The following is a 20027-nucleotide window of genomic DNA, read 5'->3' as shown; positions in this document are numbered from 1 at the left end:
TCATGAATTCACCTCCACAGCTATTCTGTACTTGTATGACTGATTTCAGGAAGGGGTTAAAAAAAGAAAATCCTCCTCTCGATATTCCCTTACCAGTAGCGTTGGAAAGAACCACCTTCATTTTTGACAAACTGTGCTCCGATGTGTTGTCATTCTCCTCTTTTGGCCTGCTCTCTGCTGTCCCGAGGATGTTTCGGCAACTCCGGTGTTCTGCAGATAACAGCCACAGGGGCGCATGTTTGAGACCTCTGTATCATAAAGTCCTTTCTCAAAGAGAAGCCAACTTGATAATCATGCCAACTTGACAAAATTGGCACTGCTTCTCAGACTCCTGGGCCACTAGAGTTGACTTAGGGTACAGCCACATAGCAGAGCCAAAAGTACACCCACAGCATTGGCCAATCACCACATGATCATCTTTTACAACGAAGGGACAGAGCTTTATCCGCACTGCAGATGCACCATCTGGCCTTCCCCTTTTTGAGTGTTGCATCATTAGTGATGGTCGATAGGTTAGCACTATCTGGCCCTACCTATTTGAGTGTTGCATCATTAGAGATGGTCAAATGGTGAGCACCATCTGGCCCTACCATCATTAGAGCTAATCGATAAGTGGGCATCTTCTGGCCTTACCCATCTGAGTGTTTCCTCATTAGAGATAATCGATAGGTGGGCACCATCTGGCCCTACCCATCTGATTGTTGCATAATTAGAGATGATAGGTGGGCGCCATCTGGCCCTACCCATTTGAGTGTTGCATCAGTAAAGATAATCAATAAGTTGGCACCATCTGGCCCTACTCATTAGAGTGTTGCATCATTAGAGATAATCGATATATGGGTACCATCTGACCCTACCCATTTGACTATTGCATCATTAGAGATAATCGATAGATGGGTACCATCTGGCCCTACCCATCTGAGTGTTGCATCAGTAGAGGTAATTGATAGGCGGGCACCATCAGGCCCTACCCATCTGATTGTTGCATCATTAGAGATGATAGGTGGGCGCTATCTGGCCCTACCCATTTGAGTGTTGAATCACTAAAGATAATCAATAAGTTGGCACCATCTAGCCCTACTAATTAGTGTTGCCTCATTAGAGATAATCAATAGGTAGGCACCATCTGACCCTACCCATTTGACTATTTCATCATTAGAGATAATCGATAGATGGGCACCATCTGGCCCTACCCATCTGAGTGTTGCATCACTAGAGGTAATCGATAAGTGGGCACCATTTGTCCCTACCCAATCGAGTGTTGCATCGTTAGAGATAGCAGATAGATGGGCACTAAGCATAGTACAATAAAATTTTATATAATTTACAATAGAACAAATATAAGTTTATATAATAAATTGTTACACATGGACAAGATATTTGATTAGCTGCCGATCATGAAAGACCTCATGTAGACCTAGACGGTCTGTACTGTCAATGCTTTCATTACTGACATCGATATATCTACTGACGTCAACCAGAATATAGAGGAAATTTAAGAGAATGAGTGCAAGATGGACATTGTGTAGAACAATGCTCTACATCCATTGTCTCCCCAACTGTTATGGGCATGCTGGGACATGTGGTTTCTCAGCACCTAGGAAGCTTGACTTCGTGCTTTTGCAGGTAGGCACTTAATAACGCAGCGCAGCATTTTCTCCCCGAATCTTCCTGCGTCGCCTCTGATACCGATTTTAGCTTCCAAATTCCTTGCTGCAATTTTCAGACAATGGATTTTTTTCCCAGCTGAAAAAAAAAAAAAACAACAAAACTTTTGTTGATATTTTTGCTCTTACAAAACCAATCAATTTAATCTCACAATATCGATGTCTCATGCCTTCTTCCTTCTCGCTAATTTGCGTTCCGCTCCCATCCAGCCAGAGCGTGCTATCGTTTTCCCCGCTGTGTCTGAAATAAGTTGCCGTACGGGCCTTTCATTTTGAGCGCTATACAGATTCTCGAAAACATCAGGAAGCTGTAACAACTTTTTAACGAGCTCCAATAAAACAATCCAAAGGAGGTTTAAAAAAACCCTTCACCTTACATTAGCTAGAATCTGGAAAGCCCAGAAATATATGCTAGAACTAATGAGATCATCAAATACGGCTCAGAAATATAAACTAAATAACACACAATATATTACCCCTGTGGATATAGAACATAAAGGTTCGTTATGAGCGGTGGGTAAAAAAAAAAAAGAGAATAGTAAAAATTGCTGGAAAGCTCCCTATTTCTAGAGTTTTTAATACTTGCTTTGCATTTCACTTAGTCTTGGAAGTTCGTAAAAATAACTATTGTCACAAATCTCTCAGCTGAGGATTTGCACCAATTTTCGGTTAATTTATCGCTCTGTCTTTACGGTTAAGAGCCGTATAATTTATATTTTTGATTATAGCGAGGTATGGTTATTATAGGGTAAAATAATGAGTCGTTGTATTGATCGCGGGGAAGGGAACTTTTCTTGTCTAGTATGTCTGGCAATTGGAAGCGTTTTCTCGCCAATCACCATCTATAGGATAGTTATTGGTGGCCTCTTTTTTTTTAATTTTTCCTTTGTTTTTTTTGTCCCCCCATCCCCTCCCTAAGGAGACGTGAACATAATTTGATCGCTTATATTCTATACTGCAGTACTAATCTATTGCAGTTTATAAAGTAATTGCTGTTCTTCTATGAAGCTTAACACTAGAACTACTGGACTCGTGACACCTATATAGAAATACATGGTGCAAAGTAGTCAAAATGACTACCTCAGTAGTTCTAGTGTTAAAGGGGTTGTTCACTACTTGGACAACCACTTTTCAATCTTAGTGTTTGCTCTCGTTAAAATAAAAGCACTTATTCTCATCTTCGGTGTTGGCGCGGTTCCACGGTGCTGGCTCTCACGGTCCAGGTGCTCACAGGTGGTTGTTACATCACGCGAGCCATGAGCCCAATCAGTGACGGCTTCACTGTATCACATGAGCCATGAGCCCAATCAGTGCTGGCTTCACTGTGTCACATGAGCCCAATCAGTGCCGGCTTCCCTGTCACACGCGAGCCATGAGCCCAATCAGTGCTGGCTTCACTGTCTCACACAAGCAATGAGCCCAATCACTGCTGGCTTCACTGGGTCATGCGAGCCATTAGCCCAATCAGTGTCGGCTTCAGTGTTTCACGCGAGCCCTATGCCCAATCAGTGCCGGCTTCACTGTGTCACACGAGCCATGAGCCCAATCAGTGCCGGCTTCACTATCTCACGCGAGCCATGAGCCAAATCAGTGCCGGCTTTATTGTGTCACACAAGGCATGAGCCCAATCAGTGCTGGCTTCACTGTCTCCACCTTCAGATGAATTAAACATCAAGAAGGAGTCGGAGCTAGCCACTCATTTCCTATTGATTTTTGATACATCTAAAGGCGAGGAGAATGATTGGGCTCATGGCTCAGGTGATGGAACAACCTCTTGTGAGCCCCAGGAGAGTGAGTGCTGTCACAGGAGGTGAGTATAAGTGTTATGTTACTGGGGGCAAGCACACTTACAAAGGGGTTGTCCGAGTATTGGACAACCACCTTAACCTCAGGCTTAACTTAGATGGCAACTACAAGGACCTTCAGCAGGTCCTAGACTGCTATGGTAACCTATCGGCTTCTGCAATTTCATCACAGGAAGACCGATAGCAGCTGGTGCACAAGCATACTGGCAATCGCGTCATTTAAGTGCTGCCGCCAGTAATTGACAGTGACAATTATATGGTTAATGGTAGCAATTCGAGCAAGCGCCTGACCCTGCTCTTACTAGTTGATGCTGGCATCTTCTGCGTATGAAGCAGCTCAGCTCCTGAGCAAGCGCTATACACCCCGCAAGGACCAGTGACCCAACCGATCCTACAAGTATTGCCATCCTGGAATAAAGAAATTTATATTTTTCTGGATTAGGTTTAAAAAAGGGAAGACATGGGCTAGTTCAGGTTAGCTACATCCCTTTTGTAAAGGTGGTGAAGATGATACATTTCCACAAGACATAAGTCTGAAAAGATTTGTGCACTACTTAAAATAGCTCATCTATATCAGGTCAGGTTTTTACAAGGGATTAATGAGGTTCATGTTGTGATGGGATGAATTTTTTCATGTATTTTGTGGGTAAGGTTCTGTGGCATATGTGCACTATATTATATGCAATGACTAAGGTCTGAAACAAGTTTGCTAATTTAATTAGTCTAGTATGAAGATTACTGAACTTTTCATATGATACAATAAAGAAGACTGATTTTTATAAGGCAAGGATCTGGATACTGGAATTTATTGTTCTATCAATATAAGATCAGTGGGGATCAGCACCCCCCCACGATCAGCCGTCATCACTGGCTTGATGTAAATGGTGTTCGAAAAGTTACATCACAGTTCTTACATTGTTGTCTAGAAATATAGATCACTTCTTATTCCTGAACTCGAAAACGGGATTCCTCAGATCCCCTTCCAAGCACAGCATAGGCAAGCATGTGGACACCTCTGCTGTATTGATATCTATGGGACTGCTAGAAGATATCCAAGTTAGCCGTGTATAGTGCTCTGGCAATTGAATAATGAATGGGGTGGAGGTATACCTGCTTGACACCTCTTCTTATTTGACAAAGCTTTGCCAAGTCATTGGGAGTCCCAGAAATCGGCCACCTAGTATTCTTGTGGTTATACTCCCTATTCTGTTTATGGGAGATAACATATAACTCCTTAAAATGGTTTGTCCGGGACTATTTTATTTCTTAACTATGGGCCTAAAAACTAACAGGCACGTATTTGCTAACAACCTGCCTGTTCTGCCCCGTTCAGATCTCTGTTGGCACAGAATGGTCATAGACCGCTTCTGCCGGCAATTCTGCATCTTCCACTGATGTCAAGTTTACTGAGCTGTTGATGATGGGACAGTACTGCTGACATAATGCTGATTAACAATCGTGTCCCCGCAGTTGGGAGGGGGGGTCCCGACTGATAATCAGCATGACGTCGGCAGTCACGCCCCCGTCAACCAAGCAACCCCAGAGAAGAAGAGCTGCTTCGTTGATGTCAAGTTTACAAAGCAGCATCTTCTCTTCCGATATGCTCTGTTAATGGGACATTAATGGGACATTATCACCGACATGATGCTGATTACCACTTCAACCGCTCCAAACTGTGGTGACACGTCTATCAGTCAGCATGACGTCAGCAGTCACACCCCGTCAACCAAGCAACCTGGGAGAAGAAGAGCTGCTTCGTTGATCTCAAGTTTACCGAGAAGCAACTTCTTTTCCATTCCGCTCTGTTGATGGGACATTACCACCGACATAATGTGGATTACCAGTTGGAACCCCAAAAGTGTGGGGAGATGGCAGTCGATAATTATGATGTCAGCAGTCACGCCCCGTCAACCAAGCAACCTGGGAGAAGAAGAGCTGATTTGTTGATGTCAAGTTTACCGAGAAGCAACTTCTCTTCCGTTCCACTCTGTTGATGGGACATTACCACCGACATAATGTGGAGTACGAACCGGACCCCCCTCAAACTGGAGAGATGGCTGACAATCATCATGACGTTGGCAGTCATGCCCCGTCAACCGAGCAGCTGGAAGAAGATGTAAAGCAGCACAATCACCAGCAAGCGCAGTCCGTGACTGCTCTGAGCTGGCGCTGGGTAGACCAGGTAGGTCCAAAGTAAAGAAAAAATATAAATATAATATTTCTGGATAACTTCTTGGATCTTGAAAACAAAAAGAGGGCAAACAAGCAGTAAGTCTTCCTTTCCTAGATAGTAAGAGGTTAGACGATGTCAGTCAGCATGACGTTGGCAGTCATGCCCCATCAACCAAACAACCTCGGAGAAGAAGAGCTGCTTCGTTGATGTCAAGTTTACCGAGAAGCAACTTCTCTTCCGTTACACTCTGTTGATGGGACATTACCACCGACATAATGTGGAGGACGAACTGGAATCCTCCAAACTGGAGAGATGGCTGACAATCATCATGACGTTGGCAGTCATGCTCCGTCAACCGAGCAGCCGGAAGAAGATGTGAAGCAGCACAATCACCAGCAAGAGCAGTCCATGACTGCTCTGAGTTGGCGCTGGGTAGAACAGGTAGGTCCAAAGTAAAGAAAAAATATAAATATAATATTTCTGGATAACTCCTTGGATCTTGAAAACAAAAAGAGGGCAAACAAGCAGTAAGTCTTCCTTTCCTAGATAGTAAGAGGTTAGACCATGTTGACCAACATTAGAAGGACCCAACTTTTCAGGGCCTTCATCCCCAGGCACGTCACTGGCTCCAACCCGTGAATAATTTCCATTTTAATTGGCAAAATATATAACATAAATGTAGTGAGCGTTCCCGCCTTGCTTTTATTTTACCCGCTAGACATAGGCGTTGATGGGATCTTCAGTGAGCCATTATTCGGCTTTGAGAACATCTACCATGCAGATCTTCTCTTCTAATACTTTGTAGCACTGACAAAATCAGGTCTAATGCAGGTGTCTATTTAAAACACACATTACTTGTGAAGCGATCAGATACGTTCTCAGAACGGAGGCAACGCTGTTCAGCAGGTAAAGAATATCCGTGGCCTTTCTCGATGTACCCCCCACCGGATGAATAAGTAAACTAGTAAATTATTATAATGTATGCAGACATTTTCACATCAGTTTTGTCAATAGCGATGTCTCGCCAGTATAAAGTGTATCACAGAATGAGAAGAAATAGCATTCATAAAAAATTTATAAGTGTAGCACAAGTAGGGCTGAATGTTGGCAGTTTGTTTTGCGAAAAAAATAAATTAGCATACAAAAAAACTAAAGACCTTGGAGTAATATTAGTGATGTGACTGTTGTGCTGAAATCTGACATTTATCCTTTGTATGTGAGCGATCTTGTGAAATAATTATGAAAACTTCGTGGGCAAATCTGAAAAAAGAAATATATTGGGAAAGAAGGATGTGGATCAGAATATAATCAGTATAGGAGTGCAGAACTCCGGCTGCGGACTCATCTGCAGCTTTTGGGCAATTTTATGTGTTTTGTTTTCAATGGAAAATGACTCGAATCGTTAAAAAGTACACTAAGCACGAATGTGTACACAGTTATAATTTATGTGACATTTATTGTGAAGCCCAGAGCAATAAATAAAATGGTTTCGCCATTATGGTTTAGAGCTTTGTCTGGGGGCCCTTAGGCTGGGACTACACGGCGACTTTGGCCACAACACTACATCACAGCACATTGCGACCCAGAGGGTTGGACTTTTTGCGATTTGCTTTTCACGGTTGCAACAACACCTAGCACACTATGGCAGGTGTCGCAATAAAAGTCGTATACTGGACTGAGGGTTGTTGTAGGCTTGTCAGAAGAGATGGGTCTTCAGGTTCCTTATGAAGGTTTCCACGGTAGGTGTGAGTCTGATATGTTGGGGTAGAGCGTTCCAGAGTATGGGGGAGGCACGGGAGAAATCTTGTATGCAATTGTGGGAAGATGAGATAAGAGAGGAGTAGAGAATGTGATCTTATGAGGATCTGAGGTTGCGTGCAGGTAAGTACCGGAAGACTAGGTCACACATGTATGGGTGAGACAGGTTGTGGATGGCTTTGTTTTTCATGGTTAGGATTTTCAACTGACTTTTTTGGGCAATAGGAAGACAGTGAAGGGATTGGCAGAGAGGAGAGGCTGGGGAATAGCGGGAGAATAGGTGGATTAATCGGGTAGCAGAGTTTTGGATAGATTGGAGGGGTATGTGCATCACTGCGTCTCTGAGCCCAGCATCGCGCGCAGTCAACCTCATCGTGTGCGCGTATAGCGTGAGATATGTCACTCCAGAGCAGCAGGCGGGAAGAAGGCATCGGGGAGCCGCCTGTCTGACTAGTGTCCAGCGCGGCTTTGTCCCTGGTAGCTTTTAATATATCCTAGCTGACATCGTACAGCCCGCCCCTGATACACACTGCATGTGGATTATAGTCAGCATGTCAGCTGTCAGGTTCCCCCTAAACCCTAAAGGGTTTTCTCCAGACAGTATAAGATTGGGACAAAGGTGGGTAATGGGGTAAAAATAAGCATTATCTGTGTAAGTCCCTATCACTGCATTGCCTCCTCGCCGCTGCAGTGGTGACATCACTGGCAACAAAAAGCGACCGCTGCAGCCAACTGTCTCTTGGCTTCTACGTTGTTATCACTGATTGGCTGCAGCGGTCATATGTAGTGAACACTGTTACATTGAGATATAATTACTGTAGATTGGTTGATAATCCAGGAATCTAATCTAATAGCCACAATTACTGTGAAAATATTTTTTTATTTAATTAATTAAAATCGTGAAAACTCTCCTCCGTCTCATGCGGGTTTTGCCTTTCGTCCACTTTGCACAAAAATAAGTAGAACTGATTTTTTTTTTTTAACCTTACGATGTTCCTGAGCAAGAATTACGCCATGAAATCTCATCGCGTAAAAGGAATTAAATGTCAAATTTACCCTGGTTCTGAATACGGCAGATGGATGCTTGTAGAGCGGCGTACTCTACTCTTTGACACATTTTGCCCTCTCGAAACTTTTTCTTCCACTTGATGCCCATTGTCTGTGTTCCCCCGACAGGAGGAGCCAATTACCTTTTGTGAAGAAACATTTGTGTCCCATCGTTCCAGCGGGATGAGGCCGTTCCTTCAGAATGCAATTCAGCTCCAGCTATTTAAGCAGGTACGAGATTGGCGATAACCTCTGGCACAATCGCACCCGTACTTATAATAGCCCCATTTAATCTCTTTCTCTTCTAGTTCATAGATGGGCGTCTTGACTTGCTGAACACTGGGAATGGATTCAGTGATGTCTTTGAAGAAGAGATAAATATGGGCGAATATGCAGGTACAGAATGTCAGTGCAGACGGGTAGAATACATCTTAGAAGTAGCCCCCGGTCCTTCCAAAAATGGCACTGTGTGGACAGCATCCTAAAATGATACATATCTAGTCCGGTTATCTTTTATTTAACTCATTTTCATCTTTTATGGAATCGTTTTTTAACCTCATTATGATTATTTTATATCCTGTGTTGATGTTTACTGTGTTTTTATAGCTATTTACAATGTTATATTTTCCATTCTTCCAGGTAGTGACAAGCTCTACCATCAGTGGCTGTCAACAGTAAAAGTAAGTATGCAACGCCATGATTTTGTGGCCCAATATATTTTGTGATATATACTATCTCTAGTTTTTTCTTTTGTTTTCTTTTTAGAGAAGTTTTGAGAGCACATGATTGCACTTACAAAAAGAGACTAAAGGGGGTGTTACACGCAGCGATATCACTGGTGAAAGCACCCGACCCCGTCGTTTGTGCGTCACGGGCAAATCGCTGCCCGTGACACACAAAATAGTTAGGAGCCGTCACACGTTCTTACCTGCCCTGCGATGTCACTGTTGCCGGCGAACCGCCTCCTTTCTAAGGGGGCGGTTCGTGCGGCGTCACAGCGATGTCACACGGCAGCCGTCCAATAGAAGCGGAGGAGCGGAGATGAGCGGATGTAACATCCCGCCCACCTCCTTCCTTCCTCATTGCCGGCGGCCGCAGGTAAGCTGTAGTTCTTCGTTCCCGAGGTGTCATACGTAGCGATGTGTGCTGCCGCAGGAACGACGAACAACCTGCGTCCTCTACAATCAATGATTTTATGAAAATGAACAACGTGTCAACGATGGACGATTTGGTAAGTATTTTCCATCGTTAACGGTCGTTCGTGCGTGTCACACGCAACAACGTCGCTAACGATGCCGGATGTGCGTCACGGAATCCGTCACCCCAGCGATATATCATTAGTTACGTCGTTGCATTGTAACAGGGCTTTAAGGGGGCTTTACACGCTACGATATCGTCAACGTATTAAAGTCGGTGTCACGGTGTTTGTGACGCACATCCAGCGACGTTAACGACATCGCAGCACGTGGCACGTACGAGCGACCTTAGTCGATCGCAAAAGTGGTCAAAATCGTTCGCAACGGAGAGGTCGTCCTGAATCAAAAAATCGTTAATTGGTTTTTAGCGATGTTGTTAGTCGTTTCTGCGGCAGCACACATCGCTACGTGTGACACCGCAGGAGCAACGAACATCTCCTTACCTCCGTCCACCGGCAATGCGGAAGGAAGAAGGTGGGCAGGATGTTACGTCCCGCTCATCTCCGCCCCTCCGCTTCTATTGGACGGCTGCTGTGTGACGTCGCTGTGACGCCGCACAAACCGCCCTCTTAGAAAGGAGGCGGTCGCCGGCCAGAGCAGGGCAGGTAAGTCCGTGTGACGGGTGTAAGCGAGGTTGTGTGGCACGGGCAGCGATTTTCCCGTGTCGCACAACCGACGGGGGCGGGTACACTCGCTAGCGATATTGATACCGATATCGCAGCGTGTAAAGTGCTCTTAAAAGTGGTTTTCCCATTAACAACGTTTTTTAAAGGGGTTGTCAACTACTTTTACATTGATGTGCTATCCTTAGGAGAGGTCATCAATGTCTGATCGGCTGGGGTTCGACACCAGGCACCCGCACCAATCAGCTGTTCTCTGTCCCATCAACGGCAGCAGGCAGCCAGAAATGGTCAGTTCCGGAGCTGCTCCGTCTTCTGATATTGGCTGTGGCCAGTTACTGCACATCCGCCTCTTATTTAGAGCAATAGGAGGCAGATGTGCAGTACCCAGCCGCAGCCACTATCAGAAGACGGAGCAGCTCCGGAACTGACTATTTCTGGCTGCCTACTGCCGCCGCTGCTGGCACCAGGAGCGACTGATCAGTGGGGGTGCCGGCCGATCTGACATTGATGACCTATCCTAAGGATAGGCCATCAATGTAAAGGTGGTTGACAACCCCTTTTACTGATAGCAGTGTCTCTTATAATAAGCAGCTGTGAGACCAATCCTTAGATAAAATTAAATCTCTCAGTGGGTTTTTGCTATATAATCTGAAGACAGCATGCTGTACTGGTTAAAACACTGATTTCAGGGATGTGTCACTTATCTGGCTGTGTGATGTTGTTTCCACGCAATGAAGGTTTTTTCACCAGGAGACTCTTACTGCCAGGACTACAGTGCACGTCAGCCCTGGTCCGACCACACCTCTTTTTCTGATAATCAGCTCAATGTTAATAGACATTGTACACAGAGAGCTATGTTCTGGGTGGGGTTAGCTTTCTGTGCTCTGCTATATGCTACTTATAATTGTGTAACAACTGCTTCACGCAGTAAACTAAGTGATACATCATTGGAATCGGGGTCTCTTTTCCTGTATTTTGGTGCTCTTAGATGAGGTGGAATAAACCCTGTTCCCGCCTTTAAGAAAAATTATATTTGCTATTGTAAATGCTATTATTCTGTTCCATAATATATCATTAAAGCTATACAAAGCAGCATGCATATAATAATAAAAAACACACCATTGCTGAGGTTACAGTCATGTCACAATGGCTCGGGTAGCTTTTGGTATTGGAAAGATGGAGCAGATGGCTCTTTGACTCAGAGGTGCAAAATTGAGATGTAAAATGGTACATAAATTTAAAATACATTTTTAATAATCCGTCTACATTTAATGAGTAAAGTAATTATCAATGATATTTATTTTTATGACATATAATTGAGCTGCAAAATGAATTCATTACTATAAATATCTCTGTAGAGCACTCAGAGGTGAGACTGAAGGCCGAATTCCGTAACAGAATCTGATATTTTTTCAGACTCCTTTGCCTAAAAAAAAAAGCAAAATTCTAGCAGCAGATTTTTAGTATCTGTTTCTGGCATGTAAATTACATGTACTTGTGATTGTCTGCTCAATCAGAACAGCTGATATTACATTTATTTATATATTTCATCTTCGGTAATTATTACTTGAATTATTATCATTACTATGTAATATTTTTCATTTCTCCTCCTCGCCCTCCCCCTATGTCTTCTCTTTCTTCTTTTTCTTCTTCTCCTCTTCCCTATCATTCTCCTCCTCCACCGCCTACTCCTTTTTTCCCTTCTCTTTTTCCTTCTCCTTCACCACTTCCAAATCCTCCACCTCCCCCTTTCCTCCTTTCTCTCTTCCCCCTTTTCATTCTTTTACTCCTGCTTTTTCTCTTATTCATACTACTTCTCCTTCTTCTCTTCCTCCTTTTCCTCCTTCCTCTCCTCTTCCTTCACCACCTCCTTTTACCTCCTTTTTACTTCCTCTTTTTATTTGTGCTCTCTATTTTTCTCCTTTTCCTGCTTCTCCTCCTCTCACTCCTTCAACTCCCACTTCTTTCCCTTCTTTTCCTCCTAATCTTCCTCCTTCTCTTCTCCACCTTCTCTTCCCTTTAATCCTTCTGCTCTACCTCCTTCTCTTCTCCCTCTTCTTTTGCTCCCCCCTCTTCTCTTCTCCTTATTCTGCTCCTCCTCCTCTTCTCCCTCATCTTTCTGCTCATCCTACTTCTCTTCCCCCTCTTCCTTCTGTTCGTCCTCCTCCTTCTCTTCCCCCTCCTCCTTCGTTTTCTCCTCTTTCTCTTCCCCCTCCTTCTTCTGCTCCTCCTCCTTCTCTTCCACCTCCTTCGGTTCCTTCTTCTTCAGCTCCTCCCGCTTCTCTTCCCTCTCCTTCTGCTTCTCTTTTTCCTCCTTCTCTTCCCCTTCTTCTGTTCCTCCTTATTCTATTCCTCCGCCTTTTTCTGCTCATATTCCTTCTGCTCCTCCTACTTCCCTTTCCTTTTTGCTTTCCTCCTGCTCTTCACTCTCCTCCTTATGGTCATTCTTCTCTTCCCCCTCCTTCTTCTGCTCCTCCTCCTTCTCCTCCCCATCCTCCATCTACTCCTCCTAATACTCTTCCATTTTTTCTTCTACTCCTCCTCCTCTCCCCCCTCCCCTGCTCCTCATCCTTCTGTGGTTCCTCTTTTTGCTCCTCCTTCTCTTGACCCTCCTCCTTCTCTTGACCCTCCTCCTTCTGCTCCTCCTTCTCTTGACCCTCCTCCTTAAGCTGCTCCTCTTCCCCTCCTCCACCTGCTCCGCCTACTTCTCTTCCCCCTCCCTTTTCTGCTTCTCCTCTTTCACCTGCTCCTTCTTCTCTTGCTCCTTCTCGTTTTGCTCCTCCTCTGTCTCCTGCTCCTTCTACTCCTCCTTCTCTTGCACCTCCTCCTTATGCTCCTCCTCTTCCCCCTCCTCCACCTGCTCCTCCTACTTCTCTTCCCCCTCCTTCTTCTGCTCCGCCTCTTCCCCCTCCTTATGCTCCTCCTTTGTCCCCTTGTCCTCCTTCTCTTACCCCTCCTCCTTATGCTCCTCCTCTGTCCCCTCCTCCTCCTTCTCTTGCACCTCCTACTTATGCTCCTCCTCTATCACCTCTTCTTCCTTCTCTTGCACCTCCTCCTTATGCTCTTCCTCTTTCCCCTTCTCCTTCTCTTGCCCCTCCTCTTTATGCTCCTCCTTTTCCCCCTCCTCCACCTGCTCTTCTTACTTCTCTTCCCCCTTTTTTCTGCTCCTTCTCTTGCACCTCCTCCTTCTCTTGCACCTCCTCCTTATGCTCCTCCTCTGTTCCTTTCTCCTTCTTCTCTTTCCCCTCTTCCTTATGTTCCTCCTCTGTCCCCTCCTCCTTCTTCTCTTGCACCTCCTCCTTATGCTCCTCCTCTGTCCCCTCCTCCTTCTTCTCTTGCACGTCCTCCTTTTGCTCCTCCTCTGTCCCCTCCTCCTTCTTCTCTTGCACCTCCTCCTTTTGCTCCTCCTCTGTCCCTTCCTCCTTCTTCTCTTGCACCTCCTCCTTATGCTCCTCCTCTGTCCTCTCCCGCCTTCTTCTCTTGTACCTCCTCCTTATGCTCCTTCTCTGTCCCTTCCTCCTTCGTCTCTTGCCCCTCCTCCTTATGCTCCTCCTCTGTTCTCTTGTCCTCCTTCTCTTGCCCCTCCTCCTTATGCTCCTCCTCTGTCCCTTCCTCCTTCTTCTCTGGCCCCTCCTCCTTATGCTCCTCCTCTGTCCCCTCCTCCTTCTTCTCTTGCCCCTCCTCCTTATGCTCCTCCTCTGTCCTCTCCTCCTTCTCTTGCACCTCCTCTTTATGCTCCTCCTTTGTCCTCTCCTCCTCCTTCTCTTGCACCTCCTCCTTATGCTCCTCCTCTGTCCCTTCCTCCTTCTCTTGCCCCTCCTCCTTATGCTCCTCCTCTGTCCCCTCCTCCTTCTTCTCTTGCCCCTCCTCCTTATGCTCCTCCTCTGTCCCCTCCTCCTTCTTCTCTTGCCCCTCCTCCTTATGCTCCTCCTCTGTCCCCTCCTCCTTCTTCTCTTGCCCCTCCTCCTTATGCTCCTCCTCTGTCCCCTCCTCCTTCTTCTCTTGCCCCTCCTCCTTATGCTCCTCCTCTGTCCCCTCCTCCTTCTTCTCTTGCCCCTCCTCCTTATGCTCCTCCTCTGTCCCCTCCTCCTTCTTCTCTTGCCCCTCCTCCTTATGCTCCTCCTCTGTCCCCTCCTCCTTCTTCTCTTGCACCTCCTCCTTATGCTCCTCCTCTGTCCTCTTGTCCTCCTTCTCTTGCCCCTCTTCTTTATGCTCCTCCTCTGTCCCTTCCTCCTTCTTCTCTTGCCCCTCCTCCTTCTTCTCTTCCCCCTCCTCCTTCTTCTCTCCCCCTCCTTCTTCTCCTTCTCATCTTCATAATCTTCATTCTTTTCATCATCCTCATCATCATATTTATCCACCACCATCAATATGGATTAAAATAGTTTTCACTTCTGTTATTATTTATTTTCTTTTTCTTCGTATTATTTTCTTATTTTTTTTATTTCCTTTTTTATTCTTCTTTCTGTCTTACAGAAAGGAAGTGGGGCCTTTCTTAACACCATGAAGACCAGAGCTAATCCAGCCATGAAGACTGTCTACAAGTTTGTAAGTACCAGACTAAGGACAAGACACATGACAAGGAGGCTCTGTGTATAATGGCTTTTGTTCTGTGCACTGTCGATTCCATTGACCCCTTTATATATTTATCATTAGCAAAGGTCTCCGCTCAAAAATAAGCCTCATATTGGTTATGTATTTTAAGGCCGCAGGTAGATGGAGCTACATCTTCATCGATCATAAATTAGCAGTAGAATATAATTTTCCTTAGTATGGGATTATTTTTGGAATATTTTAGGAAGTTTGGGTTTATGGATTCTCCTACACTTCCCCATGCGATATTCTACTCTAAGGTAATGTAATATTAATGTTACATGGGACTCATCAAGTCTTCAGTTTTTTTGGGAAGTGACACATGCATTATTGTGTATGTAGTCTCTGTTATCAGCCACTTTATTAGCATTGTTGATACTGTATATAGCGCATAGTCTCTTTTTACTTACACACCAATTGCTGTTCCTCAAAGACTGTCCTGGGCTAAACATTGATGACCTGTCCTTAAGATGTGCGATTGTTGTAATATTTGGGGGTCTGACCATCGCTGATCAACAGAATCATGAGCTTCAGGAGCAGGCAATAGCACACTGGTTTGTACGGCACTACATAAACAGGTTTTTTGGGTTCCAAGGGTCAGACTTCCCATTATCAAACATAAATGTTCTACTTTAAAGGGAATCTATCACAAGGTTTTTGATATTTTATAATAAGGTAAGGGCAGTATGATATAGGGGCAGAGACCCTGAATCTAGCAATATGTCACTTACTGGAGTTTTGATAAAATCCCTGTTTTCTCTGCTGAAGATCTAGTAGTTTTCTGAATGCTGAGCTCTGTATAACCCCGCCCACACCACTGATTGGCAGATGTCTATGCACAGTGTACACAGCAGCCAATCATTGTTAGGGGTGGAGTTATACAGAGCAGGAAGATTGCATGTCACCAGACACCTAGTCCTGTATAAAACACTGATTGTATTGAAACAGCAACAAGCAGTCCAGTAAGTGACACATTGCTGGAATCAGGATCTCTGCCCCTATATCATGTTGCTCTCAAGTTAAAATGCCAAAGCCTACTGACAGATTCCCTTTCAAGAATGGGTCATCAGTATTTAGATCCCAGACAAGTCTAAAGTTTGTAAAATATTGCTATTGTCTATAATGCCCTAAAGTTTAATCATATTTTCTCCCGTAGGCGAAGGACCACGCTAAAATGGGAATTAAAGAAGTGAAAAACCGCCTGAAACAGAAGGTATGTTCTCTTGTTTTGTGCTTTAATTATTTGTAGCTAATTACAGATTTATTTTTTTTTTTAATCTTTTTTTAAAAAAAAAAAGCACCAGCCTCTTTTGGCTTTTGCCAATTGATCCCGTACGTTGCCAGATTTGGTTTGAACCAATTATGAAATGTTAAAGTAATATTTAATAAATATATTGTAAATAAATGATACTGTAATAAACGTATAGTCCTGACTCTCCAGCTTTAGAATAACCATTAACATCTAGATATGGTTACCGATATAAGTAATGCAAAGCAGAGGTGAGGAGTAGTGGTCCAAAACAACCACTTAGATTTTACCATTAATCAAGAGGGTCCAATGGAAGAGTAATTAACCTGCTCATATCACTAGTGGTCTAGTGTAGTGAGAGGGCACTGTCCATATCCCTGGTGTTCTAGTGTAGTGAGTGGGGACTGCCCATATCCCTGGTGTTCTAGTGTAGTGAGTGGGCACTGCCCATATCCCTGTTGGTCTAGTGTAGTGAGTGGGCACTGCTCATATCCCTGTTGGTCTAGTATAGTGAGTAGGCACTGCCCATATCCCTAGTGGTCTAGTATAGAGAGTGTGCACAGCCCATATCCCTGGTGTTCTAGTGTAGTGAGTGGGGACTGCCCATATCCCTGGTGTTCTAGTGTAGTGAGTGGGCACTGCTCATATCCTTGGTGGTCTAGTGTAGTGAGTAGGCACTGCCCATATCCCTGGTGTTCTAGTGTAGTGAGTGGGCACTGCTCATATCCTTGGTGGTCTAGTGTAGTGAGTGGGCACTGCTCATATCCCTGTTGGTCTAGTATAGTGAGTAGGCACTGCCCATATCCCTAGTGGTCTAGTATAGAGAGTGTGCACTGCCCATATCCCTGGTGTTCTAGTGTAGTGAGTAGGCACTGCCCATATCCCTGGTGTTCTAGTGTAGTGAGTGGGCACTGCTCATATCCTTGGTGGTCTAGTGTAGTGAGTAGGCACTGCCCATATCCCTGGTGTTCTAGTGTAGTGAGTGGGCACTGCTCATATCCTTGGTGGTCTAGTGTAGTGAGTGGGCACTGCTCATATCCCTGTTGGTCTAGTGTAGTGAGTAGGCACTGCCCATATCCCTAGTGGTCTAGTATAGAGAGTGTGCACTGCCCATATCCCTGGTGTTCTAGTGTAGTGAGTAGGCACTGCCCATATCCCTGGTGTTCTAGTGTAGTGAGTAGGCACTGCCCATATCCCTGGTGTTCTAGTGTAGTGAGTGGGCACTGCTCATATCCTTGGTGGTCTAGTGTAGTGAGTAGGCACTGCCCATATCCCTGGTGTTCTAGTGTAGTGAGTGGGCACTGCTCATATCCTTGGTGGTCTAGTGTAGTGAGTGGGCACTGCTCATATCCCTGTTGGTCTAGTATAGTGAGTAGGCACTGCCCATATCCCTAGTGGTCTAGTATAGAGAGTGTGCACTGCCCATATCCCTGGTGTTCTAGTGTAGTGAGTAGGCACTGCCCATATCCCTGGTTTTCTAGTGTAGTGAGTAGGCACTGCCCATATCCCTGGTGTTCTAGTGTAGTGAGTGGGCACTGCTCATATCCTTGGTGGTCTAGTGTAGTGAGTAGGCACTGCCCATATCCCTGGTGTTCTAGTGTAGTGAGTGGGCACTGCTCATATCCTTGGTGGTCTAGTGTAGTGAGTAGGCACTGCCCATATCCCTGGTGTTCTAGTGTAGTGAGTGGGCACTGCTCATATCCTTGGTGGTCTAGTGTAGTGAGTGGGCACTGCTCATATCCCTGTTGGTCTAGTATAGTGAGTAGGCACTGCCCATATCCCTAGTGGTCTAGTATAGAGAGTGTGCACTGCCCATATCCCTGGTGTTCTAGTGTAGTGAGTAGGCACTGCCCATTTCCCTGGTGTTCTAGTGTAGTGAGTAGGCACTGCCCATTTCCCTGGTGTTCTAGTGTAGTGAGTAGGCACTGCCCATATCCCTGGTGTTCTAGTGTAGTGAGTGGGCACTGCTCATATCCTTGGTGGTCTAGTGTAGTGAGTGGGCACTGCTCATATCCCTGTTGGTCTAGTATAGTGAGTAGGCACTGCCCATATCCCTAGTGGTCTAGTATAGAGAGTGTGCACTGCCCATATCCCTGGTGTTCTAGTGTAGTGAGTAGGCACTGCCCATTTCCCTGGTGTTCTAGTGTAGTGAGTAGGCACTGCCCATATCCCTGGTGTTCTAGTGTAGTGAGTGGGCACTGCTCATATCCTTGGTGGTCTAGTGTAGTGAGTAGGCACTGCCCATATCCCTGGTGTTCTAGTGTAGTGAGTGGGCACTGCTCATATCCTTGGTGGTCTAGTGTAGTGAGTAGGCACTGCCCATATCCCTGGTGTTCTAGTGTAGTGAGTGGGCACTGCTCATATCCTTGGTGGTCTAGTGTAGTGAGTGGGCACTGCTCATATCCCTGTTGGTCTAGTATAGTGAGTAGGCACTGCCCATATCCCTAGTGGTCTAGTATAGAGAGTGTGCACTGCCCATATCCCTGGTGTTCTAGTGTAGTGAGTAGGCACTGCCCATTTCCCTGGTGTTCTAGTGTAGTGAGTAGGCACTGCCCATATCCCTGGTGTTCTAGTGTAGTGAGTAGGCACTGCCCATATCCCTGGTGTTCTAGTGTAGTGAGTGGGCACTGCTCATATCCTTGGTGGTCTAGTGTAGTGAGTGGGCACTGCTCATATCCCTGTTGGTCTAGTGTAGTGAGTAGGCACTGCCCATATCCCTAGTGGTCTAGTATAGAGTGTGTGCACTGCCCATATCCCTGGTGTTCTAGTGTAGTGAGTAGGCACTGCCCATATCCCTGGTGTTCTAGTGTAGTGAGTAGGCACTGCCCATATCCCTGGTGTTCTAGTGTAGTGAGTAGGCACTGCCCATATCCCTGGTGTTCTAGTGTAGTGAGTAGGCACTGTCCATATCCCTGGTGTTCTATTGTAGTGAGTGGGCACTGCTCATATCCTTTTTCGTCTAGTGTAGTGAGTGTGAGTGCACACTACCCATATCCCTGGTGTTCTATTGTAGTGAGTGGGCACTGCTCATATCCTTTTTCGTCTAGTGTAGTGAGTGTGAGTGCACACTACCCATATCCCTGGTGGTGTGGTGTAGTGAGTGGGAACTGCTCATATCCCTGGTGGTGTGGTGTAGTGAGTGGGAACTGCTCATATCCTTTTTGGTCTAGTGTAGTGAGTGTACACTACCCATATCCCTGGTGGTGTAGTGTAGTGAGTGGGCACTACCCATATCCCTGGTGCTCTAGTGTAGTGAGTGGGAAATGTCCATTTGAATCACTAATGCCCCATATTCCTGATGATGTGGGTAGTACATAAATGAAAGGCTCTTCCCGAAAGTCAAATATTCTTTTCTTCAGGCATGTATTGATGAAAAATAAATATGAACACATCCTTCCAGCCCCCACTGCAGATCCATCGCACGCTGCTCCGGAGGTCTCAGCTGCCCCATTTGACATGGCACCAGCACAGCCTGTAATTTGCTGCAGCCTTGAGGTCACTAGAAGAGCTTGTCACCGGATTTCTGTGACCCCCGAACGGGGCAGACCCTCCTCCCAGAGCCAGCGGAGAAATCCGGAGCGGCCTGTGCTGGATCCGTGGGGTTATGAAAGACTGAAAGACAAGTATTCCTCTGTTATTTATTTATTTTATTTATTTATTTAATTTATTTTTAATATTTTGCTATGGTACAACTCCTTTAATACACGGTGTATAGAGGTTGACTTGCCTCCCCAGGCCAGTGCCTTATGGCCATTCACGAAATTTCCATGAAGTCTCTTCCTCTTGACCTTCCGGGGTCCGGTGAATTTGCTGTGGATGGAGTCTGGCCCTCTCCTCTGTATCACGATGGGTCACGTTGTACTTTTTTTGTTGTTGACCTGACCGCTTTAGGTCACAGACTCGCGTCTTATTTGCAATT

General features: G+C 45.4%; 1 protein-coding gene across 4 annotated transcripts in view; it reads left to right on the top strand.

The window, feature by feature from the left end:
* DENND1A (DENN domain containing 1A) overlaps window positions 1-20027 on the top strand; it is a 924202-nt gene that overhangs the window by 776657 nt on the left and 127518 nt on the right. For all 4 annotated transcript variants that reach the window (XM_075324120.1, XM_075324118.1, XM_075324119.1 and 1 more), the window contains exons 14-18: window positions 8580-8681; window positions 8759-8846; window positions 9090-9130; window positions 14743-14814; window positions 16016-16072. In XM_075324120.1, the coding sequence (XP_075180235.1) occupies window positions 8580-8681; window positions 8759-8846; window positions 9090-9130; window positions 14743-14814; window positions 16016-16072 (360 nt within the window). The remainder of the gene's footprint in view (window positions 1-8579; window positions 8682-8758; window positions 8847-9089; window positions 9131-14742; window positions 14815-16015; window positions 16073-20027) is intronic.

Source organism: Anomaloglossus baeobatrachus, chromosome 9 (assembly GCF_048569485.1).
Source record: "Anomaloglossus baeobatrachus isolate aAnoBae1 chromosome 9, aAnoBae1.hap1, whole genome shotgun sequence".
NCBI classification, from domain to species: Eukaryota; Metazoa; Chordata; class Amphibia; order Anura; family Aromobatidae; genus Anomaloglossus; species Anomaloglossus baeobatrachus.
Note: the sequence above shows the minus strand (reverse complement) of the source record. Positions and strands in the feature narration are given on the sequence as shown.